Raw genomic sequence first — 22,794 nt, forward strand, 5'->3', positions numbered from 1 at the left:
ACCACAGGCCCAATGCAGGTCCCGGATGGTCTCACCCTGCGGCCACGACAGGTACCTGGAGTAAACATCAGGCCGCTCAGCAAGGGGTTTGCTCATCCACAGTCAAGGCCATTCACCACAGCGCTCAGCGCCTCGGGCGACAGCCCAAGCCGTGGCCTCACTGCTCCTTTTGCCCCGCGGCTGCCAGGGCAGCTGCCCACCTCGCCTACGAGAAAGGTCCCGAAACACCAATGCCAGTGCTAATAACAAAAAAAAAAGAAATAATAATTGCCATTATTACTTTGCAAGGCCTAACAGGCTTTAACGTGCGCCGACTTAAAGGTGCCAGCCCTGCGGCCTCTAACGCCTCACGCCGGCAGGAGGGCGCTGAGGGGGCGGCAGCGGCTGCCCGGGCCTGGCCCCCGCACCACGTCCCAGGCCGGCTCGGCGGCGTGCCGCCCGCCCGTGCCCCGGGGAGGAGGTGGGCGGGACGCTGCGCGACGCCGCCGCCATCGCCACCGGGCACCAAGCCGCCGCCGCCGCCGCCACAGCGCCCGGCGCAGCCCACGCAGCCATAGCGGCCGCCGCCGCCCGAACTACCGCTCCCAGCAGGCACTGCAATCCAACCGGCCCCCTGCGTGCGCATGCGTCAGGAAGGGCGACGCGCACCCGGGCTCACTACCGGCCCCTCCCCTGCAGACGAATGGCTCTTCTCTCAGCCCATTGGCTGCTGCCCGCCGGAAATAGCTGCGCCCCTATGCTTCCTGGGACTTGTGGTTTTTCTCACCCCTTGCAGGGGAGGAGAGTGACTGGCACGGGTGGGACGTGCGTACTACCGGTCCCGGCATACCCCCGAAAGGCCCGGCCCGGCCCAGCCCGGAAGGAGGCGTCAGCGGGCAGCGATGGCCGGGCAGATGGCGGTGCTGGGTGAGCGCGGTGGGGTCCGGCGGCTCTGTCCGCCTCTCGGGCTGGCGGGCGGACGCTGCCCGGGGGCGGGCGGCAGGGCCTGGGCGCCGCTCCTCCTTGGGCGGTGGGTGCCGGCCGCGGCTGCGCGGCGCTGCCGCCGTTCTCGCCCTGGACGAGCCCCTCGGGGTGGTGCGCGGGTGTGCCCTCCGTTGGGAAAGCCGGAGTGCTTCCGTGGCGCGGTGCTGTGAAGTGTCTTGGGAGACGTGCGACCGAAAGTAGACCTGTTCTTTCTCGCTAGTCTGTTGGAAGCGCAGCGGCGGCCGCCCTCCCCTGTTGGGAAGAAGAGCTTATCCACCCTTTGGCACTGAAGCTATTTAGATTTATTGTTGAGGTGTTGTATGTTTGTTGGTGCTTTTTTTTTTTTTTTTTTTTTTGTATCTCCTCTGAGGCACTGATTTGTGGTAGGTTTGGGGGTTTTTTGCTTTGTCTGTTGATTATATGTGAACTTAAAAAAACCCCAAAGCTCAAAACTCTGCACTTAAACTAGTCTACCCCTTGATTTCAAGGCATAGAAAAAATTGAGAGATATGGGAAGGTGCTCTTTGGGAGCTGTGGCTGAAAGAGGACGAGTTAGCATGGTTTTGCATTTCCTTATTTTTAGACTTCTAGTGAAGTTGGGAGAGATGTTTGAAGCAGGAGTTTGTTATTTCACTGTGATTTTGTGCAGCCTCATTAACTAGATGTCCCTTAAGGGACATTCGTAGGCAATTCCCCTCAAAATACTAATTAGCCCATATTTTTGAAGTATGTTGTAGAGAAAGAAAGAATTATTGCATGGTGTTGATATTTTTGGCTTTGCTGTACCTCTTGGGCTTTTTAAAATCCATTTTGTATTTAATGCCTAAGCTTTTTGACTCTTCTAACCATTTTCTGTTGAATTAAGAGGCTCGAACTTGCTGGCAACCTTTGAAGAAATTGAGAACTGATTAGGTAGCTGAACAGTCTTCAGAGCATGAAAGAAAATTGCATGAAGCGTAATGTGTAATACCATGTAATTTGCATTGACTTCTAAGTTTGCAGCAGTAGATGCTCTAACCCTGTTTTTTAAAAATCTGTTTCAGGTTCGGCTGTTCTGGCTCTCTTGTTAGCCGGCTATCTAGCACAGCAATACTTACCGATGCCTACGCCAAAAGTAATTGGGATTGACCTTGGCACGACTTACTGCTCTGTTGGTGTCTTTCTTCCTGGAACAGGGGAGGTGAAGGTTATTGCAGATGAAAACGGGCACAGCAGCATACCGAGTATAGTCTCTTTCACAGACAGAGATGTGTACGTTGGATATGATGGCCTAGAACTGGCTGATTCAAATCCTCAGAACACCATATATGATGCAAAAAGATTCATTGGGAAAATCTTTACTTCAGAAGAGCTGAAAAGCGAAAGTAGCAGGTATCCCTTTAAGGTAAGTAGCCATCTTCTTCAGTTTTCCCCAACCAGTAAGTTATAGGATGCTTGAAACATGTACTAGGTGACCAGCTTGTCTGACCTTGAGTCATTTGGTGAAATCTGATATGCCTGAGCCCTGTAAGAGGTATCCAGAGAGGCGAGGAGGAAACGGTTGTGGAAGTTGCCTACTTCTGCATGAGAGCTGATAATGAATTTCCCGAGGACCCTGTCCTCTACTGTGAAATGTGTTTCTGGGTAACCTTCCAGCCCCTGCTCTTAATGTATAAATTCCATGTTGAAATTCTAACTGCGCTTTCTGAAACCTCACTTTTTCCCTGAAATTTAAAAAAAAAAAAACAAAACCAAAAACTCATGTCTTCTCTGTCCCAGTGCATTTTTTTTTTTTCCCTAGTGCTTACTTGACCAGCAGCAGATCTTGAAAGCTGCTTTTTAAATAAAAGCATTGCATTGATTTATCATGGTGCAGTATTTGCTGAGAAGAGACAAATTTTCAGGTACCACAAGCAGTCTTTGAACTCTTTACTTGTTAAGAGATGCTGTTCCAGTACCAATCAGTTTGCTTCCTTTCAGAAAGAAGACTCTGTGGGAAGCATTATCAGTATGGTAAACCTAATGATTAAAAAGCATTACTTTTGTCTTTGAATGTGGTGTTGAAGTTGATTACACAGTTGCTAGGTCTTATTTTTTTAATGTCTTACCTGGGCACAGTGGGTGTCACTACTTTGAATATACTCAGACCCTTTAAGTGGCAATGTTTTGCTTAATGCTCGTAGTCAAAGAATAGAAGTGATTGAGGAAATGCCAAAAGCACATTCATATGTTTCCAGAATAAACAGAGTATATGCAAATAAAACACTTGGCAGGAGCAGGGGGGGAGAGCATAAGGAAAAGACTTCTCACCTGTGGTCTGTGTTGCTTTTTCCTCCTAGATTTTCAACAACAATGGATCAGCTGAATTTTCTGTGACAACTAATGAAACCTTTCGCATCACCCCAGAGCATATTGGCTCTCAGCTGCTACTGAAATTGAAGAGAATGGCAGAAGACTATCTTGGCATACCCATTTTGAAGGCAGTCATCTCTGTGCCAGCAGAGTTTGATGAAAGGCAAAGGAATTCTACCATTAAGGCAGCTAACCTTGCAGGTGATGTCTCTATTCCAGTGTTTTTCTATGAAATCTTCAGGTCTATTTCACTAACAGTAAAGTCTTTGGGGAGGATACAGAAACAGTGAATCAGTGATAGAGAACCTCAGAGTGGAATTTTATTTTCTTTATTTTTTTATGTTTTTTAAACAGACCATTAACAATTGTGAAGAACAGCAAAGAATTCTTGGGTACTGACAGGTACAGTTGACTAAGGCAAGCATAGGTAGCTAGAAGTAGTAAATTTTACTTCAGGGAGAGTAGTCTTTTTGGTAATCTCCAAATAGAGGCTATACAGAGCACCCTTGGACAGTAATTTAAACAGATATAGAACATGTGAAATTAGTCTCCTTAGCAGCTTTCTCTGGAAGAAATGTGTTTGGGCAAATCATGGTTCATGACTTCACCCTAATACTGAGGTAGTACTACTTTAGGCTTAAATAAGGAAAAGAGTTCACTGAGTATTACTGTTTAGAAAACTATTTCCTTTAGATCTGACGTTTTGCTTAAGGTAAGTTTGGTTAAAAAAACCCAAAGAACTAATGGTGTCATTATGATGTGAGAACTGCAGTTTTTTTGAAGCGTCCCTGACTGTTGTTTGGTATCTTTGCTCTTTGAAGGGCTAAACATTTTGCGAGTAATCAATGAACCCACAGCTGCAGCTATGGCTTATGGACTCCACAAAGCTGATGTGTTTAATGTTCTGGTGGTGGATTTGGGTGGAGGAACTTTGGATGTGTCTCTCTTGAACAAACAGGGAGGGATGTTCCTCACTCGAGCCATGGCAGGTGAGAAAAATGCTGTACTTTTTTTTTTTTTTTTTTTTTTTCCAAGGAGTGGGGGTGAAAGGAAAGGTGCACCTAAAGTCACCACTAGAGGGGCTTTTTAAAACATATCAGCCTTGTCACAAAGTGTTCTCTGAATGTGTTCTCAGCTGCCTTTCATGCAACATTAGGTTTGTGACTGGTTTCAACAATTAAGGTAAAATCATAGGTTTTGGCTGACTTAAAGGAGTAAGTTGTAGTTTCATTTTATCCACAGCAATTAACTTTTGTGCCCACTAGTAAAGTGCTTGTGGGTATTATAGTTACTTTGACTGCACTTTTGGGGGTTGGGGATATTACAGATCTTCCTATTCCCTTTGTCTAAACTGGCAATACTTGCCAAATCATCCTCACCTTGTGTTTGGCTGCAGCTCAGTTGGGCAGGGTTGGGGAATGCGTGTGCTGCTAAGCCAGAATTAAGTTTTCTGATGCGTATGTGCCAGAGTGGCTCATCACTTGGCAAAGAGTTCTGGCAGCAATCTTTAGTAAAACTGTAGTGAATACACAACTGCTTTTCAGATGACCTGGATTCCAACAGGTCTTCCATGAACCAGTTTTTCATGTGAGCTACTGTTCAGTCCAGTAAGAGTGGAACAGCAGAAAATATTCAGCAGCTTCATTCTGATTTAGTTAGGTGTAGAGGTCCACTAAGTGAATACCTGTTTTCAGTCAAAACAAAATGGTTTTGAGAATATTGTTCAACAGAGATGAAAATCCACAGGCCATTTTTTTTAATTCAGTTGAATGGAAAATATGAGCAATTGTTTGAAAGGTTTTGAAAATGTAGTGCAAGAATAATCTTTCCGTAGAAATTGGTTATATATTATACCTCTCTCTCTGTTAATGGAGCTTGGAGTTCACTGCTTGCATTTTATCACTTCTGCTTTCATCAGGGTGTATACATATATTTCAGTAGCATGTAGTTTTTCGTTTAAGTGCATGAAGACATTGAATAACTTGATACTGTTAAAACAATAATCCCAATAAAGCTGTACTGTGGAAATGCTAAGAGAAAAATATACTCTGGCCAGAGAGAGAAATTTGAAACTGAGAATTTTAGCTGTGGAAAAACAATTTGCAGTGAGAGATTGCATTTCAGTTACAGGGTTTCAGCTAGAAATTGTTGTTAACACCTTTTCTTCTATGGAGAATTCCTCTGTGGTAACAACCACTGCTTTTTTCTGTTACAGTGTAGCAGAGCAGTTCCAGGGGAAAAAAATGGAGAGGGGTGGATTCTAAAATGGTTGCTAAATAAAAATCTGGAAATTACTAGCCATATGCATTCTTAGTGGAGAACAATTATGTCTATTTTGTCATCTCTGTGAGCTCTTGTGCTATGCTTATGGTCCTAGTATCGTTGTTCTGGCCCTTGAGCACATCTCCCAGTAAGAGAGATGTGTGCTGCTTTCTGGAGCTTTGTAGGTGGTGTGTCTGATGCCTTTTATTCTGATGTTTCAGGTAACAACAAGCTTGGCGGACAGGATTTTAATCAGAGGTTGATGCTGTATTTATATGATCAGCTCCATCAAATGTATGGTTCTCTGCCAACAAGAAAAGAAGAAATACATCGCCTCAGACAGGCTGTGGAAGCAGTTAAATTAAATCTGACCGTTCATGAGGCAGCTACACTAAGGGTGGTGTTGACTATGCCAAAAAGAGAGCTTACAGAAGAACTTCCAGAAAGTGGGGCAAAAACAAACACTGTGCTAAAAGGCAAGCCTTCACAAAACACAAAAGATCTGAAAAATCTTGGAGAGACTTCAAAAATAGAGAACAACTTTGACAAAGTTGTGTTTGAAACAGAAATCTCTAGGAAGCTATTTGAGATGTTAAATGAGGACCTTTTTGGGAAGATTCTTGTGCCCATTGAGCAAGTGTTGAAGGAAGGCCACCTACACAAAGCAGAAGTGGATGAAATTGTGTTAGTTGGAGGTTCTACCCGGATTCCTCGAATACGCAGAGTTATTCAGGATTTCTTTGGAAAAGAACCTAACACCTCTGTAGATCCTGATCTAGCAGTTGTAATGGGCGTAGCTATCCAAGCAGGAATTGTTGGTGGGTCCTGGCCTCTTCAAGTCAGTGCTATAGAAATTCCTAATAAGCATTTACGGAAGACTAATTTTAACTGAAAAGAAGTTCTTCCCCATTGCGTTCCACCTCCTCAAAAGTGTACCCTGATGGTGCATACTTACCTGACTGGCAGGGAAGCCTAATCTTAGCTGTATTATATTAATTTTTTATCTATTCTAGTTAGGTGTTACCAAACACTGAACTGTGTTAAGGCTAGATGTTACTTTAAAGGTACAAATGAGGTTTTGGTTTTGTTTTTTGGTTTTTTTTTTTTTGAAGTTCTGAAGTATCCTGTATGTGCTTGTAGACTGGATATTGGATGGAAATGCTCGTGATGACACACCCACATTTTCTTGCTAAATTTTATTAGCAAATCCTTAAGAGCTGTATGTTGGAAATATGAAGGGAGTGTGACCAAAGGTTAGAGATAATGTAGTATGGTACTGTAGGTGTTCCTAGGTCCAATATATTTACTTTGAAAGAATGTGAAGCAGTGTTAATGCACTTAGCACTAACAGTGTTAAGCTTAAATTTATTAAATTGAGTCATTTGAGCATTTAAGCAGCTTTCTAAAAGGCATGTTGCAGCTTGAATGAGAGGCATTCACGTGATTCTTCTGCTGTTCATAACAGCATAATGGTATTACTGAGGCTACATGGCAAATTGTCTCATGTTCTAGCCAAACCATGTTAAAATGCAGAGTTCCTTAGTGTGTCTCCAAGGGCTTACTTCCTGATCTAGTTTTGATGGTTCACATACAGGTGCTGCTGTCATACCACTGATGTTCTCCACAGAGAACAAGGGCATATTGCCAACTATCTATACCTCCTGCCGCCTTATTTGAAAACTGCAGTAATTTTGTGTATCTTAAAGCCACACGTATATATCTTCCCCTGAATTTGACCAACACGAATTTCAATGTTGCGTGTCTACAAGTGTGTGATGTCTTTCCCCTGGAGTACCCCAAGCTGTACTGTTCTCAGGGAGAAAGCGTGGGACAGAAGGGACTGTCTGGATGAAGTCTAGTTCCTGGAGTCCTAGTAAATGAAAATTCACACAACTGTTTTGTACTTTTTAGCTTCTATTTCTGGTTTAAGTTTTGTCCTATCCCCAGCTAAACTGAACATAGATCAGAGATTGTAGCCCTTCTTTTGGGAAGGAAGCAATGTGTGTAACTCAGGATTTGAGGTAGCACATAGGACTTTAATAGTTTGCTACATAGCTATCTGGCACAAATGCATGAGAAGGAAAAAATTAATAATCTGAAAAAAAAAAAATGGTGACAGTCCTGTTCTCTTTGGAGTGTTAAATCAATACTTAAAGGCCAGTTAAAATCTTTTATCTGTGTAGAACTTTCTACAATGAGAACACTTCATTCAGCTAAGACTGGCTTCAACATCCATCAACTCAGTCTTAATCAGATAAGCTGTAGTAACAGGTGGTTCTAAGCATTTTCTTGTATTCTCCAGAATAATTTTGTTTGCGTTAAGCTTGCCAAGATAAAGTGTGGGGCTTAGATTTATTGTCTAACCTATGACTATATTAAAATAGGTTTATTATTATCTTGGCAGTAGGTCTGATTTATGGCAGTGCTATAAATCAGTTGTGCTGATTCAGCTGTTTGGATAGCTATTGTCTAAACATATCTTTGAAGTAATCCAATTAAAAAACCTCTTAAATTGAATCATAGCTGCACACAAACATTCCATCAGCATTGTTTAACTTCACAGAGGATTCCCAAAATACTGCTAACATCTGTTTAATTTCCCCGAGTTGAAAACCAAAGTGACTTTTTTTATTCAAGGTTTTTTTTCCTTTGTACCTCTTTGAAAGTGACCCTGTCTAAGTCTGTATGGAACTTTCAATAACTAAAACTCCTGCACTGAAAGAAGTGCCTCTTCAGTGAAATCATGTACGAATGCCAATATACAGTACGGTTCCTGTATGCAGTTGCTATTTGAGGCCTTTTCTTTGCAGATATAAATGTATGTACTTAATTCAACATATATTCCAGTGTCTTTGGAGTCATTGCGGCCTTTCCTTCTGCCCTACTGTAAATTCATCTCCAAGTCTGTTGGAGTTACAGTAGGTCTTCAGTCTTAATTTTTTTCATGCACTGTGTAAAGTGAGCAGACCTGTATAAAAACAACCACATCACAGTGAAGTTAAACTATTAAAAGCTTTTTGCAATTTTGGGACAAGTTAAGAGTGTAAGAGTAACTTTTAACTGTTAAACTCTCAGTGCAGATAAATGAAGTACTTTTTCTTTTGCATACTCCTTCACTCTGGAGGAGTTAAATTTCTGCCAGTGTTAATCTGGGAATTGTAAGGGAAGGGTGAGCTGTTTACTTGTTAAAAAAAATCACAAAGGGGTATTTATTCAGATTTCTATACAGACTTTTAAGAAGTTACTGTCTCTCACAATGCATCTTTATTTATTAAATAATTTTTCTGAATTCTGAAATCAAGTTATTTATTTTGTATCTTTTTATTTTAATACTGTATTTTGGCACAAACCAGTGAATTTTAAAGATAAGTCCACTGTATTTACTAGATATTTCCAGATATGCACGTGTTGCTTACCAAAAGTCTCTCTTTAAACATATTGGTATTTGTAGAAAGGTTTCAGCCTTCAAACAGTCCTTGAAATCTGAGTATGATTGCCTGTGGTGTTCAGTGTGTAACAAATTTATACAGCTAAAGCTTGTTTTCTGATTTGAAATTCTGAAGGTATAAGATGTCTTACCAACTGTATGTTCCTGAATTGTTTCCAAGTGCAGATGATGAAATGTATTTTATAAATAACCTTTTAGAATGTTTTTAATAAACGCAATTTCTGTTCCTTGGACATGTCTTTTTTCAGTTTCTCAGGGAAATAGTGTAACAGCACTTGAATTCCTTTGGAGGTAAGAAGATGAGATTGTAATCCCTCAATTTGTCGAGGGGCTGCTATACCCTGGAGTGACAGATCTTTTCTGGTAAGTGGCACAGAGAAGCACTATTAGGAAGTGGGGTGGGAGGGAAAGCATTTCTCCTCGAGCTGCACTTTGGGGTGGAAGAACGTGACAGAGATGAAAAGTGCAGATTGCTACGAGTAAAAGCAAAGAATGACTGGGGTGAAGGAGGAAGCACTAGGGGGGAGGAAAACTGATCAAAGTGGGCGACAATGAACTCCTTGTTCCTCTGAGTGAGAGCAGTTATGCTACTTGTGCCCTCCCTGCTGGATCACAGGATCTGGGACAGGAATAGACCCTTCCATGTGTTGATCCACAGCTGCAGGATGGATGTGGGGAATGGCTCCCAGAATGTGCAGGGTGAAGGTTAGGGGCAGGTTCACACAGATGATGAGCAAATGTGATGTTTGAAGAGTTGCAGGTAGGGAAGCTTGCCCCAGTAGGTCCCAAATTGCCGGTATTTCTAGCTGTGAGAGGGTTTCTACATGTATATTGCCTTGGGATACCCGCTGGGAAAGATAAGGTCTAGAGAGGCTGAACTATGATGGTATTTCATAAATGAATCTAATCTGCCGTTTAAAGCCAATCCAGAATTTTCACGGACTGCTTCTGCTCAGAAATGTAGCCAGAGAAAATCCTACAGAGCATTTGCAAGCCTCTTGCTTCCCCCGTGCAAAAGCTGTGATGATAATCTTCCCCCAACAGCCAGCCATCAACTACGCCTGGCAAAAGGCAGAGATGTGTACATTCCTGTGAGGGAAAGGAGGGGTTTCCCCTCAGCTTCTTTCCAGTCTCTCCTGTGACTGCCAGGAAAGTGCAGAGCAAGGTCTAGAAGCAGGGCTGAGGGAAGTGGCACCTGAGAAGATGTTGCCTGTGGGATTTTTAAATGCTGTGGAGAAAGACATTGAAGCATGAGTACTCCACAGGATGAGGCTGGGGCCTGATCCCCAGATGCCCTGGAGGCATGGGAGAATTGCTGTTGGGAGGAGAAAGTGCAGGAGAGGCGAGGTACGTGCTGAGCAGGCCGATGGCGTGGCTTTGTCTGTGCTGTCAAGGGAGTCAGCCAGTGACACTGTGTTTGGTGGGCTGTGTCAGGTACTGCAAAGCCTGAATTAATACTGAACTGGAGGCAGCCAAGTGGTCCCAGTGGGTCTTTGATACCAGATGTGTGAAGAGAGTAGAGGTTGCTACTGGGTGATGTACTTACTGCAAAATGGCCTTTCCCTGCCTACCCTAAGCCTGTTAGATGGTTTACTTTGGTAAGCTGTTGCTGCATGAAAACGCAGCAGGAGCATATCATGCTGCTTCTACCTCCACTGCATCTTCTTTTTCGAAATATAGCAATATGTAAGAACTATATGTATATACATATGCTGAAAGAGAAGGAATGGCTATTTGGCTTTTCTGATACTAGTCCACTGTTTTCTTTTCCCTCAGACTTTGCAGTTATTCAGCCTGCAGCTTTTCCCAACTGTGGTCTGAAGGTAATCTGAAGATGTAAGGTTATGTCAAAAGAGAGGAAGATAAGACCCCTGAAGAAGTAAACGACCACCAGAGACAGATCTGAGTCAGCGCAAACTAAACCTGCCTCTCTCATGCATATGCACGTTTTTGTTGAGTAATGCCATGAATAAGTATACCTGCACTGCATAAATTTTTGGCCAAATGTGCTGTTGGTGTACAAGCTAGGAGGAACAATCCCTCTTGCACCCAGCACTGAAATAAGCACACATGCTTTATAACTCTTTGTGAGTTGTAAAATTTGTTTCCGTGCTTCAATTTGGCACCCCAGATGGGACCCTCTCTGGCTGGCTGCAGGTCTGGCTGAGACGGGGATGTCCTAGGCGTGCCCCAAGGCTTCTTGGAGGACCTCTCTCGCTCATTCAATCACTGGGGGGGCAGACAAGGACCATTGGCAGACCAGGTATGTGGCTTTAGGAGGGGATACCTGTAAGTCGTGAGGAGACGTCCTACACGAGTTAAAGAGCATTAGTGCTCGCCCCTGGGTGGTTGAGATTCGAATCCTAGAGCGGGTTGTAGGAATCCCCCATTAGGGCAGTACGCAAGTCTTGGCACAGACCCCTTATTGAGGGCAGTACACAAGTGGGGTAGCTATCGTTTATGCCATCTGTTGGAGCCCGTGGGCGTAGGGGGGTTGCAACCATTATTGTTGTTATCTGTTGTAAAAATCTGGTACCGTATACCATGTGTTGAGGTCTATATTGTGTTCACTGATTTCTGATTTTCACAAGTGAAACTTACCAGGTATACTCTGGGCTTGAATTGTGGCAAAGGGCTAACGGATTACGATTTTCTTTATTGTCCTAATTGGTGCATTTTGTGAGTGTGAGTGGCCTCTGTATGACTGTGGTATGACCAAGGCGCAGTCTGACTGCGAAGCGAGTGTGGAGTTGCGATCTGCGGTTCCTTATTCGCGAGGAGAGCGGCTGGAGATGAACGAAGCACATGTTTTGAATGTTTTTGGTGTGGAAGAGAAGTCTGGGTAAAGTTTGGAAACAATTTTTGGGGTAATAAATGTCAAGGGAATTGGTCTGACTGGGACAGAATTGAGTGCTCAGGTCAGCTTAAAAGAGTATACCATGGGAACCCGGAAAACATACAGAGACAATAGAATTAGAATTTGGATAAGCCCTCCCTCCTCAAAACCGATAGTATGGGAGGGAAACAGAGCAGGGGAATTTTAAAAAAGAGCCCTCTGGGCTGCATCTTGGCTCATTGGAAAAATATAGGAGGACCGCCAGGTGGGAGTGTGAACAAAAGGACTTTAATAAAATACTGTAATCAATGGTGGCCTCTGTATATATTAGATGATGGGGAAAGATGGCCCTTTAATGGAACCTTGAATTATAATACTTTGTTACAACCAATGTTGGTTTTGAGGAGAGAGGGAAAGTGGGATGAAGTCTCGTATGCAGACATGTTTTTCACCCTCCGAAATCACCCTGAGTACCAAACAGCCTGTGGACTGACAAGCCCACAGGATGCAATGGTTTTTGCTTTAGAGAAAGAGAATATGAAGGAGGGAAAAGGAAAGTTGAAGAGGTGCTGCTCACCGTGCAGTACAGGTCAGAGATGTACAAGATTGGGGAAAAAAAGGGATCCCAAAGCGGGAGACCTGCCAGAACATTACAAACCTCCGGTAAAAATGCAACAAGAGGAAAGTGAGGATTTGGGAACCCCTCCTGGTAGTCCAGTCTCCTCTCACACCCGGAGTGAAAAAGAAAAAGTAGTGGTGCAAGCACCTCTGAGGGAAGCAGTGGGACAAAGAGGAGAGCCTGTCTTAATCAAGGCTCCCCTCTCCTCATTTGATCTTGAAACATGGAAAAATGTGGCAAAAAAACTATCAAAGTGATTCTGTGGGGGTGACTAAACATTTCCAGTTTCTGATAAAACTAATGAAGTTTTTTCTTAACATCATCTTATATGCTCATTTAAAAGAATAAACTCGGTTTAGCTGGGTAGTTGCTAATAGTCTTGTATCTGTTCCATGAATTGACAGGAACTGAATTTAGTCTCATGCCTAACTTCCCAGATATTTAAAATGCATACTTTATGAGAACCATTTTGTTTTAAGGAGTAGGAGAAGACGGAAAGATGTGAACAAAGGTTAGGAAACATAATCATGAGGGAAGGGTAAAAGAGAACAAAGTAGAAGAGAGACTTATTTCTGAGACAGACCAAGGATCTTACCCATCTGTATTTGACATGAGCACTACTTTCAAAAAAGCACAATAACCAAAGCAAATTGGTTTGAAACAAATGTCTCTCCAGACGATCTGACAAGCCTCTCTTCCTCTCTTAAAACACTCCTCTCAGCTGCACATAGCATACAGCATTCACCCGAGCTGTAGCTGAACTATTCTTACTACAAAATCTATTGCTAAGAAGGATACCAAGAAATTTACTAGTCAAAATAGGAATAAAACTACTATGAAAATGAATGTAATGAAGAATCTACATATTATTCTCAATGTAAAAAAAAAAAAAAGAGAAAGTATTTAATAACAAATTATAACTTATTACCACTCATTAATATTAAAGTCAATCTACATTAGTCATTCTCTATGCTCATAAATTAAATATTCAAGAAGAATGCTCACCACTTCAAGAAGAATGCTTACCTCTTTATCCATTTTAGCATATTCACAAACTCTTTCAATTGAAACAGCATTGGTCTCAAGTTCACATGCTTTACGCACCCAAAAATTTAGACTCTGAATTATCTGGGGAAAGAGTTGCATCATAGAATGTAAAAAATTGACTCTACTAGAATACAGCATACTGATTTCAAAACTTACCCTGAATTTAATCATCTCATAAGCTGGATGCTTAATCACAGATGCCAAAAAGTGTACAGAAAATGACTGCATGCCAAATGAACTATCACTTAGAAAATCACTGATCTCAGCATTCCTCTGAGCACTTCTTGTCTGCTTTCAGACTGCCCAATGGCTATGGAAATTTTCAGTAACATAACAGCTCCAGAAATCTGAAACTACTTCAGGATCAACAGAAAGTGGACAGCAATTGTATGATATGTTGAAAGGAAAAACATATATGGCTCATATTGCGGGCACATTATTGAACTATTCCCTAGGTAAAGGAAGCTAGCAATACAGAAGAAAGACTTTGTAATGGATGTGGGGTTTTTTTCAGTCTGTGCTATGTCTACCCAATAAGCTCCAAATTGGCACAATCAGCTGTATTTTTTATTTAGCAATTTTATTCAGAATAATTTTCATCAATACACTAGGTAAGAGATGAGATTTTGCATATTGACTGGGACTTTTACTCTGTCTCTTGTATTGTACAAAGTAGTTGAAAATTGAAAGGAAGCCACCCTACTTTACCTTGCTTTTTAGGAGACCTGAAGGGCCAATTAGCTTCTCAAAAGATGTTTCCCAACATGTCCATCTACAGCAGACAGGGGATCATCCAGAAGATACAAGTCAGCATTGCTGTACACAGCTCTAGCGAGACTCACTCTCTGCTTCTGCCCTCCACTTATATTGACACCCTAAGAAAAGAAAGCCAAAATAACCCACATTTAAATATGAAATACTGAACTTCCACTGTTCTTGTCTCAGTCCTCTGGCTAAGAAATTCCTGATCTCTTTGAGTTTACCCTCATTAGATCATTTTCAGATAATCGCTGGAGCCAGGGACATATACAAATAAAATTGTTACACATCTAAGATGCTGCTTAGTTTGGTTTTGATATTGGTAATCCTTTAGCTTTATTATTACTGTTACTTTCTGAATATAAAGTGAAACACATTAAAAACTTACTTCGTTATTTGTGGACTCATGAAAGCCAGAATGTCATCTGTAACCTTCAGAAATGCAAGTTTAATCAATAAAAATTGAAACGCTTGCCATAATGGCAAAATCAAAGATGGTTTACGGAGACTTGTTTTCTTAAATAGCACTCTTCTGAAGTAAGAAACCTGCAAGATTATAAAAATATGTACAGAATTAAGAGAAAAAATTATTGTTCAATTTCACCCACATTTACAGATATAAAATATGTAATATTAGAATGTCCATCTAAAGCCATAACTCTACTTATGATCTGAAAAAGCATATGCCCTACAGTTAGAAGAAAATGTTTGGGCTAAGAAATTAAGTTTGTTTTTATTTAGCCGGGCTAGTAGTCTTCCAGGAAAGGATAAATATAATTTCCAAGGTTGCCCCAATCATCCACAAATATAATTAGTAAATAATTTAATCCTTAAATTATTATCACAGGTCAAAAAAAAATATATGAGAAAAACAGAGATAAGCTTCAACATAAATGCATAATCATTTATAGGAAGCTTACAGCAACTTTATATTTAAGGTTGAATAACCCTTCTATTCTTTCAGAATATTTTCAGTTGTCAGGTAACTATTTTTCTCAGTTTGAATTTAGCTCAAACAATTTAAAATATTCTTACAAGGGCTCAAAAGAAAAGAGTTAGCCTTTCTTAATTATCACAGTGACGAAGGATGGGGTATTTTTTTACAGATTACTTGAATAATAAAAACAGTATCTGAATTAAAAATTATCCTTATTGAAAAATACTTTTGAATGCTTTGGTAGAAAGGTTTTTGGTATGTATATCATAAGTAGAAGAAAGGGCAAACCTACAAATAGATAATAAAAATACTGAAGAGATGCAGTAAGGTCTGACTCTGCAGGAGCTCTCTTCTCAGTAAGTCATTAAAAAACAAAAGCTACCCTCTTACTGGAGATTTACAGGTTAGGTCCTTTCTCCTGTGAACTTACTAACATTACAGAGCTCCTACAGCATTTTAACTACAACAAAATAGTAACTGTGATCGAAACTGTCAAGAATTTACATGAAAATCACACAGGATAACTCAAGCAAAAAAGCCAAAATATCTGTAAACCTCGGTGTTGTTAAAATTAAAGAAAACTGAAGTCTGTTTTGTGTGTTCTGTAAGTCTGTGTCTACTGATAAGCAAGCTGGTAACAGACTTCTCTACCTACCTGAAACACAGATACAAAGATAAGACACTGTTAAACAGACAAGTTCAGAGAGAAATGAGTTGGACAGTTTTGACAAGGATGGTCATTAATCACCAAAGTAAAATCACAGTCACTTCTATATAAGTCACAGTGGATTCTGTATCACTTGAAGTGTTAAAATGTAACTAGGTATCTTTCTAAGAGGTAAGTTTGAACTTAAACAAATTAGAAAAATCCTATAGCCACATTCAAGATCCTGGATCACAACACTGAGTGGCCTCTGTGATCTACAAAATGTAGGCTATGCAATAAATAACAAGATTTTAGAAATCTTCTCTAGCTTCTAGACTCCTTCAATTCAGAAAAGACTATTGCCTATTGTCAGAATTATAGTTACCATTAATCCTGTGGTAGACTTCTGGATTTCTTTTCTCTATTGCTTTTCAAAGTTAGGGACACACTGTAGAGTGAATCACCTTCATTCAGCTCAAATAGGTCAACCCCTTCCAATGGCTTCTTATAGCCTACAGATATTAGTCTGAAAGAAAGCAATGAATTTAGACAGCATGAGATACTGCAGACAAACCAAGCAGAACCATTAACTCAAAAAACTAATAATATAATTTGGTTTATAGAAATAAACTTTATAATCAATATCTGTAATCCTATAAAGGATACAGACTAAATAATGGAACATACTTACAGTCAGCTTAAATACACTGAAATTCACCTGAAGTAAGAAGAGCCCAAGCAGATTGTCATATCTGAATAGCAAATTCTGAGAAACCTTTGTACCTCAGAATCTGTTTACGTTTCTGATCCCGTATTTCTTTATAGGGAAGCATACTAATTCATAAACAAACATGTGCAATATCATTACTCACTTATTATTGTGATCTGGAATGAAATACCTTTTCTATCACAGGACTGCATTATAATAGATCATTCAGGTTGGAAAAGACCCTTAAGATCATCCAGTCCAACTATTAACCTAATACTGCCAAGTCTACCACTAAACCATGTCCCTAAGCACCATGTCTACATGTCATTTAAATTCCTCCAGGGATGGTGACTCATTATGTTGTGACTCATCTTTAACCAAGGTAACAGCATTAAACTACTGGGTTTCAGTACAAGTACAATGGAAGTTTTCTTACAGCAGATCTTCAGCTGTTAAAATGTTAACAAAGTGCTTTTACCCACTTAAGTGTCAATGAAAACTAGAACTGGTCTTAAAAATGGCACAATAGGTCTGATAAATATACTGAACCTAAAGGAACTCTGAAAGAAAAATAGATGATTTGGAACTTTTGACAAGCACATCAGATTTATGACAATTCAAATCAGACTGTGCCGTACCATTTCTGAGGTGGGGAAGATGCAAAAGGATTAATGTTGACAATGTTCTCTAACCTAAAGGAAGTCCCAAACATCTAGGAATCAACGAGAGACATACGTATAGCCACCGGAGTGTGGGTCCTGCCAGTGGCAGCTCTAACGTTCCAGCTGGTGGGGATTTCCCTCCCTGAGGGCTGCAGCACAAGGGCAGAAGGGCAGTGTCTATCTTCTCCAGTGTGCGCCGCCAGCATGCCGTTCCTGTGCTGGTCAGTGCCAGTGCTGTGCTTGGGGCTAATGTGTGTGCCATGGTGCTTATCACAGGACAGAAGATAAGACTCAGAAACACCTTTGTGAAGGCTGCAAAATTCTGGTGGGGGTGGACCTCACTATCCCCAAGGGCCTCCCAAACACCTACTGAAGCTGTAACACTACATACAGAGTGAATTTGCCTTACACTTGATAAATTAAGGCAAAAATAACAGAGCTTCTCACTAAGAGAGCCAGCTTTTGAGACAGACAAGGAAAGCAGACCAATTGGTACTTGAGTGGGAACTGTTGTTTAAGAACTCTGCATAACTCACCTCAACGCTAAAACTCACTGTTGCCAGAGGATAAATAGACCTACCAAATGCCCTCCACACCATAATCTCCAGATTGCCCGAATTCTAAAGAAACACAATACAGCATTATGGGTTTAATATGTGACAATTAATTTGAGATTTCCTTATTTAGATTGCAAGCACTTAATGTGAGTATATATTAGCCATAATTTATTGTGTTTGCTTGTGATTGGAAGGAGGGGACATATCTAATGTTCACAATATTAATTTAATCGCATCCAGTTATTTCATAGCTAAATAAGCTCTCACTGAGCAGAACTGAAATCCTTTTTCCACGTTTTCCTCTTTTCTTTTGTTAAACGTTATTGAATTGGTTAAAAAACACAAAGGATAGCCTAGCATGAACATCTGAGTGAACACTGTGAAATAACGAAACATTAATGTCATGTAGAAGCACTGCACTCAGTACATTGCATAACTTTCTAGAAAAACTGAAAATTTGTCGTTATACAGTGTAAGGACTGGTAAAAACCAAAGCTGCTTTGAAACTGATGGTGAACTCGCTAACTTCATCAGGGCCATAGTTTAACCGAATACTCTGAATCCTTGAAACAATCTGTTTTATCTCAGCTTATGAACAGCAAATACCGTTTTCAGTTTTTCCTTAGAATTAATAATATTGAATAAAGCAAGAAACAGTTATAATATACTTTTTTTTTCACACTTTTAAATTTTTGAAGTGTATATGTCTGACTCAAATTATTTTTAAAGAAGAAAAAAGAAAAATGTTAAAAATGCGTAATGGTCACAAGACATAACACATGAAATTGTTTGAAGTAACATCCAAAATATTAAGTGAAGGGAAGATGTATGACTTGACATAGTTGAGCTTTCAGTTCCTATTTTTGAGTGGAAAATTTCCCAAGCAGTGGCAGGACTTTATTGGTGTTTATGGACAGGTGATCTACTGTAATAACATGCAGCCTGCCATAAGAGAGGGAGGAAAATGAGCATGCATTCGGCTACTTGGAAAATACCTTAAATATACTACTGAATATTTGTTCCTGTAGGTCTAGCAAATTGTTCTATCACCACATGTAGTATAAAGGAAACCTTGTTTTAATTTTTGTCTACTGCCAAACTTTACACAGACAGATAATAAATAAAAAAGGATAGCCTGACGTGGCCTTTTATATCCCATTGTATAAAAATAGTCTATTGTGACAAGAACGTTGTGTTATCAAAATAGTAATGTTTTAAATAATGCCGTTAGATAACGTGTAAAATGACTGTTACTATGTGTAAACAATACTCCACAAAGTATTTGAATATGATCTCTAAAAGTTGTAGACTTTGATTTTTGTACAAAAAGATAACAGCAATCTCAGGCACAGGCTCTGGCTCAAGCCAGAATGATGCTGTGGACTGTAAGTGTGTGCTCTATAATTCTGTGAGCATCAATGAACATCAACAAGCAGTCTATTAAATTCTCACCTGCTAAACCAGGAATATCTTAATTTACTGAAGAAGAAAACATTCTCTTCAGGGCTGCATTTCAATTTAAAAAGAAGGAAGGAAAAAGTATCAATGTTACTTGGAAGAATGAAGTTAGGGTTTGTTTTTTTTTTCTCTTTCTTTTATGAAACACTTAGATTTTATTAGCTATTTAATTCTGAGCTGTAATAAGGTCTATACTTACACTTCTTTGTCCGTTACTTTCTCCCACCAACACAGACTAACACAAAATATGAAGAATGAAAGAGATCTAGCCTCATGACTTATTAGAACAAATTAACTTGCTGTAAGAAAGAGGGTATTAACCACCACCTAAACTTGATTTTACACTGTTCACACATACCCTAGACTATGATCACACCAACAATAAAGCATAGGAGTTGGACTTGAAATGATCCTTACGGGTCCCTTCCAACTTGAAATATTCTATGATTCTATGTCCAATATAAGCAAACCTTTCTCAAATTTTTGACAGTTAAAATCCTGTGGGTTTCCCCCCACCCCCCCCCCATTTGAAAACCTAGCTATTGGAAGTTATCAGCTGCCAATACCTCAAGAACAGCAAACTCCTTTCAGACCCTACGAGATGAAGCACTACTAATGTGTACTGTACACACACACGAGAAGAGTTCAAGGCTTGTGCACTGCTGCCAATTTCGTAAGTCACTGGAGATAAAAGTAATAGAGGCAAACAAATACGAACTGTCCCATATTTCTTGAGGAATGCGTATCCACACCCCAGAGTGACTTCGGCACACCTAGGGAGTAAATTTTGTCCCTCGGTCATTACCGTCTCAAACCAGAGGAGCAGTTACAGTTCCTTTCGGTAGGTGGTGTAAAAAACCCACCTATCAAAAATGTATGGTGCGGGTGCTCTGAGATCCCACACATTTTCCACAGTGATTTTTCTTGTACTCCCAGTGAAAAGCCACAGGATTAAATGAAAGCCCAAGCACAGACGGGCGAGGGCACAGGCAGGCCCGGCAGGACGGCAGCCTGCCCTCAGCCCCTTCCTCGCCACCTCCTCCCTCCCCGCCCTCAGCCCCGCGCTCTCACCTTCTTGCCGGTGGGGCTGGGGCGCGCCTGGCAGTCGCTCTGCCTCCCACGGGAGACGGCCGTGCCCTCCCACGGGCCGCCCCAGGCAGCCGGGGGGCACGGTGCCCGCTGCCTGCGAGGGGAGGAGTGCGGGAGGCGGCCGCCGGCGGCGCTGGGGCCGGGCGCGGGGAGGGCGGTGCGGCCTCGGCCGCCGCGGCTGCCGGGATCCAGCGAGGCCCGGCCCCCGGCCCCCCCCGAGGGCCCGGTAGCCGCGGGAGCCCGGCCGGGTCGTGCCCGCGGAGCTTGGGTGAGATTGGGGTGCAATGGCGCCGTGTACCCTAGCGCTCGGCCTTCGACTTCTGCCTCGCTGGCGCCATTTAATGACAGGCGCGGTGTGTGCTGTACCAGTGGGCGGCGTTCGGGTAACATTGAGAGGATAGGAGAAGGAACGGCGTGTGGTGGTGCGTGTGCATCCAATCTTGTGACTAAACGTCTAAAATTACTTTTTTCTTTTCACTAGCTCTTAGTTGGATGTGTGCTACCAGAAGTTGATTAGCGCATCAGAAAATGACAACAACAGGACATTTGTTTTGGGCCCGCAGGGCGGGCTGCTTTGTGTCTCCCGTGTAAATAAGAGTACTGCAGTGCCGTCGCTGCCGAACAGATCAGACTTAAAACACTTTAAGACAAAACACAGAAAGCCCCTGCTCGTTGTCAGCAGAACTGCTCCACCCGGGGCTGGCAGCTGACACCAGCCTGTCTCTGGAACCAGGCTCTTGCAGCCCTGGAAACTCCCACAGATTGCATACCAAGTTTTTGTTACTTCTCAATGCTTCCTAGTTTTGCTGCTTGGAGGTTTCATAAATCTTGGTCGTTACTACTTAAATGTAAAGGTAGGGAGGGAGGAAGCTATAATAGAAATTTCCATTGCTGTGTCTTTTCCTGAACATAAAGTCTTTCCAAAAGTTAATAAAAAATCAGCATCTTGATTTTACTCCATAGTTAAGGTGGCACCTCCCCTTTGACTCCTGTTGATCTGGCACACTGCCACCTTAAATGAGAATGCATCACTGACTGCAGCAATACTGATTTGTTCAAAGTTTGGGAGGCTGTAACAGAAATAACTATGCACTGCATTCCATATAATAAAATACTGAGAAACAAGTCTAAATGCAAGACCTGTGTGACATCAGGGAATGCAAGGTCTTGTGGCCAGCCAGTAGTATGGGAAGTGAAAGACTAGGACAAGATTTTAGAATCTTGTCAAGACTAGGACAATAATTTAGAAACAGAACTAACATAGAAAACATTAATTTCATATTCATAAAGAATTTTTAAAAGTGGCTGAAACAGATAGGTGATTGAAGACATATTTGGTTAAGGCCAAGCTAGAGTATTTTTTTTTTGTTTCCAGTATTTTATTTCCTAAACATGGTGACAATGTAATTAAAAGATCAACAGGGCCTTGACTAAAGTGATGCCTTAACAGATGTACAAAAGAAATTTAGTTACAGGTACAGTAATCTTAGCATATTCCCACACACCCAGCTTTTCTTCTTGTAACACACTGATTTGGGCATCTGTCTGTTTTGTCTTTGTCTGATGAACTTAACTTCTAATTTAAGCTAAGACTAACATTCCGCCTCCACTTGATTGTATTTAAATTTCTTCTACAGAGGGAACAGGTTTAAAGAAATCCAGTGTATTTTACTTGTTATTTTTTTTCCATTATCACAGCAACTATTGTGATCACTGACTTATTGGTCTAATGTCAGCAGTATCTTCCAACAGAAATTAGATTACATCTACATAGCTTAGTCCTAAAGTTACTGGTGGGGAAAAAAAAATAACCAAAAAGATAAAAGGGCAAGTGTTTGCATGGAAGTGTAGAGGAAAAAAGGGAAAGGGATTGAGCAGACCTAGAAAGTTTCTTAAAACATCAGGCATACATCTTACTTAAGAGACAAACCTTTGTTACATAAATTCTTTCTAGAGAAGGTTACTAATGACATTTCAAGGGTGCCATACTGTGGTGTTACAGGAATGTCTCTTAGGATAAAAAAGTAATCCCTTTGGGAAGTTAAAAGCAGTGTCTTGAGAAAGTGATTTTATTACCTGAGATATATCTTATCAGACAAAAGAGAAATCGTTGCAAGTTCTTCCATTTCTGAAACTCATTTGGGCTTGTAAAACATGTCACCTTTAAATCAGTAAACTTGGATATCCTTTCGCAATACCAGCGTAAGGATGAAAAGTATTCCTTTCAAGCAACCCAACACTAGAACCAAGAAAACTGAGTTTAATAAAACCAAAATAATTTTTTACTGTCAGGTTCAATTTGAAGCCCACATCTAGTCTGAACAGAAGACTGAGCTTTAAGCAATATTAAATAGCTGAAAATTAAGTGTTTTGCTTTCTTAGGATATATATAGGATCTTAAAAGTATTTCACTTTTATACTGTACCTGGTATTGTATAAGGCAATACCTCTGTATCTGTATGTAGGTTGTT

At 41.1% G+C, this 22,794-nt stretch overlaps 1 protein-coding gene and 1 long non-coding RNA gene across 4 annotated transcripts; one reads left to right on the forward strand and one right to left on the reverse strand.

The window, feature by feature from the left end:
• The first annotated feature begins 843 nt into the window (after positions 1 to 843).
• Positions 844 to 9,234, forward strand: HSPA13 (heat shock protein family A (Hsp70) member 13). Of its 2 annotated transcripts, none has more exons than XM_042788793.1 (5): positions 844 to 906; positions 2,007 to 2,347; positions 3,282 to 3,495; positions 4,116 to 4,283; positions 5,778 to 9,234. In XM_042788793.1, the coding sequence occupies exons 1-5, from the start codon at positions 882 to 884 to the stop codon at positions 6,446 to 6,448; spliced, it is 1,419 nt and encodes a 472-aa protein (XP_042644727.1). In that variant the 5' UTR covers positions 844 to 881; the 3' UTR covers positions 6,449 to 9,234. The 2 variants fall into 2 exon arrangements, with proteins under 2 accessions (XP_042644727.1, XP_032845694.2); XM_032989803.2 differs by lacking the exon at positions 844 to 906 and adding an exon at positions 1,129 to 1,276.
• LOC116960895 lies at positions 3,593 to 20,681 on the reverse strand. Of its 2 annotated transcripts, XR_006164955.1 has the most exons (7): positions 20,306 to 20,681; positions 19,229 to 19,282; positions 16,234 to 16,374; positions 14,654 to 14,811; positions 14,215 to 14,381; positions 13,486 to 13,587; positions 3,593 to 5,860 (listed from the first exon to the last, which is right to left on the reverse strand). It is a non-coding gene; the product is annotated as an uncharacterized LOC116960895 (long non-coding RNA). The 2 variants fall into 2 exon arrangements; XR_006164954.1 differs by lacking the exon at positions 19,229 to 19,282.
• Between the last annotated feature and the right edge of the window lie 2,113 nt (positions 20,682 to 22,794).

Source organism: Tyto alba, unplaced genomic scaffold (genome assembly GCF_018691265.1).
Source record: "Tyto alba isolate M040663 unplaced genomic scaffold, T.alba_DEE_v4.0 Super-Scaffold_14, whole genome shotgun sequence".
Lineage (NCBI taxonomy): Eukaryota > Metazoa > Chordata > Aves > Strigiformes > Tytonidae > Tyto > Tyto alba.

What these genes read in the sequence shown, in the direction of transcription:
- HSPA13 (XM_042788793.1), top strand. Translation starts at nt 882, where the DNA reads ATGGCCGGGCAGATGGCGGTGCTGG. An exon ending in TAAGGCAGCTAACCTTGCAG is followed by an intron (nt 3,496 to 4,115) that starts GTGATGTCTCTA and finishes TGCTCTTTGAAG; the next exon opens with GGCTAAACATTTTGCGAGTA. An exon ending in CCTCACTCGAGCCATGGCAG is followed by an intron (nt 4,284 to 5,777) that starts GTGAGAAAAATG and finishes CTGATGTTTCAG; the next exon opens with GTAACAACAAGCTTGGCGGA.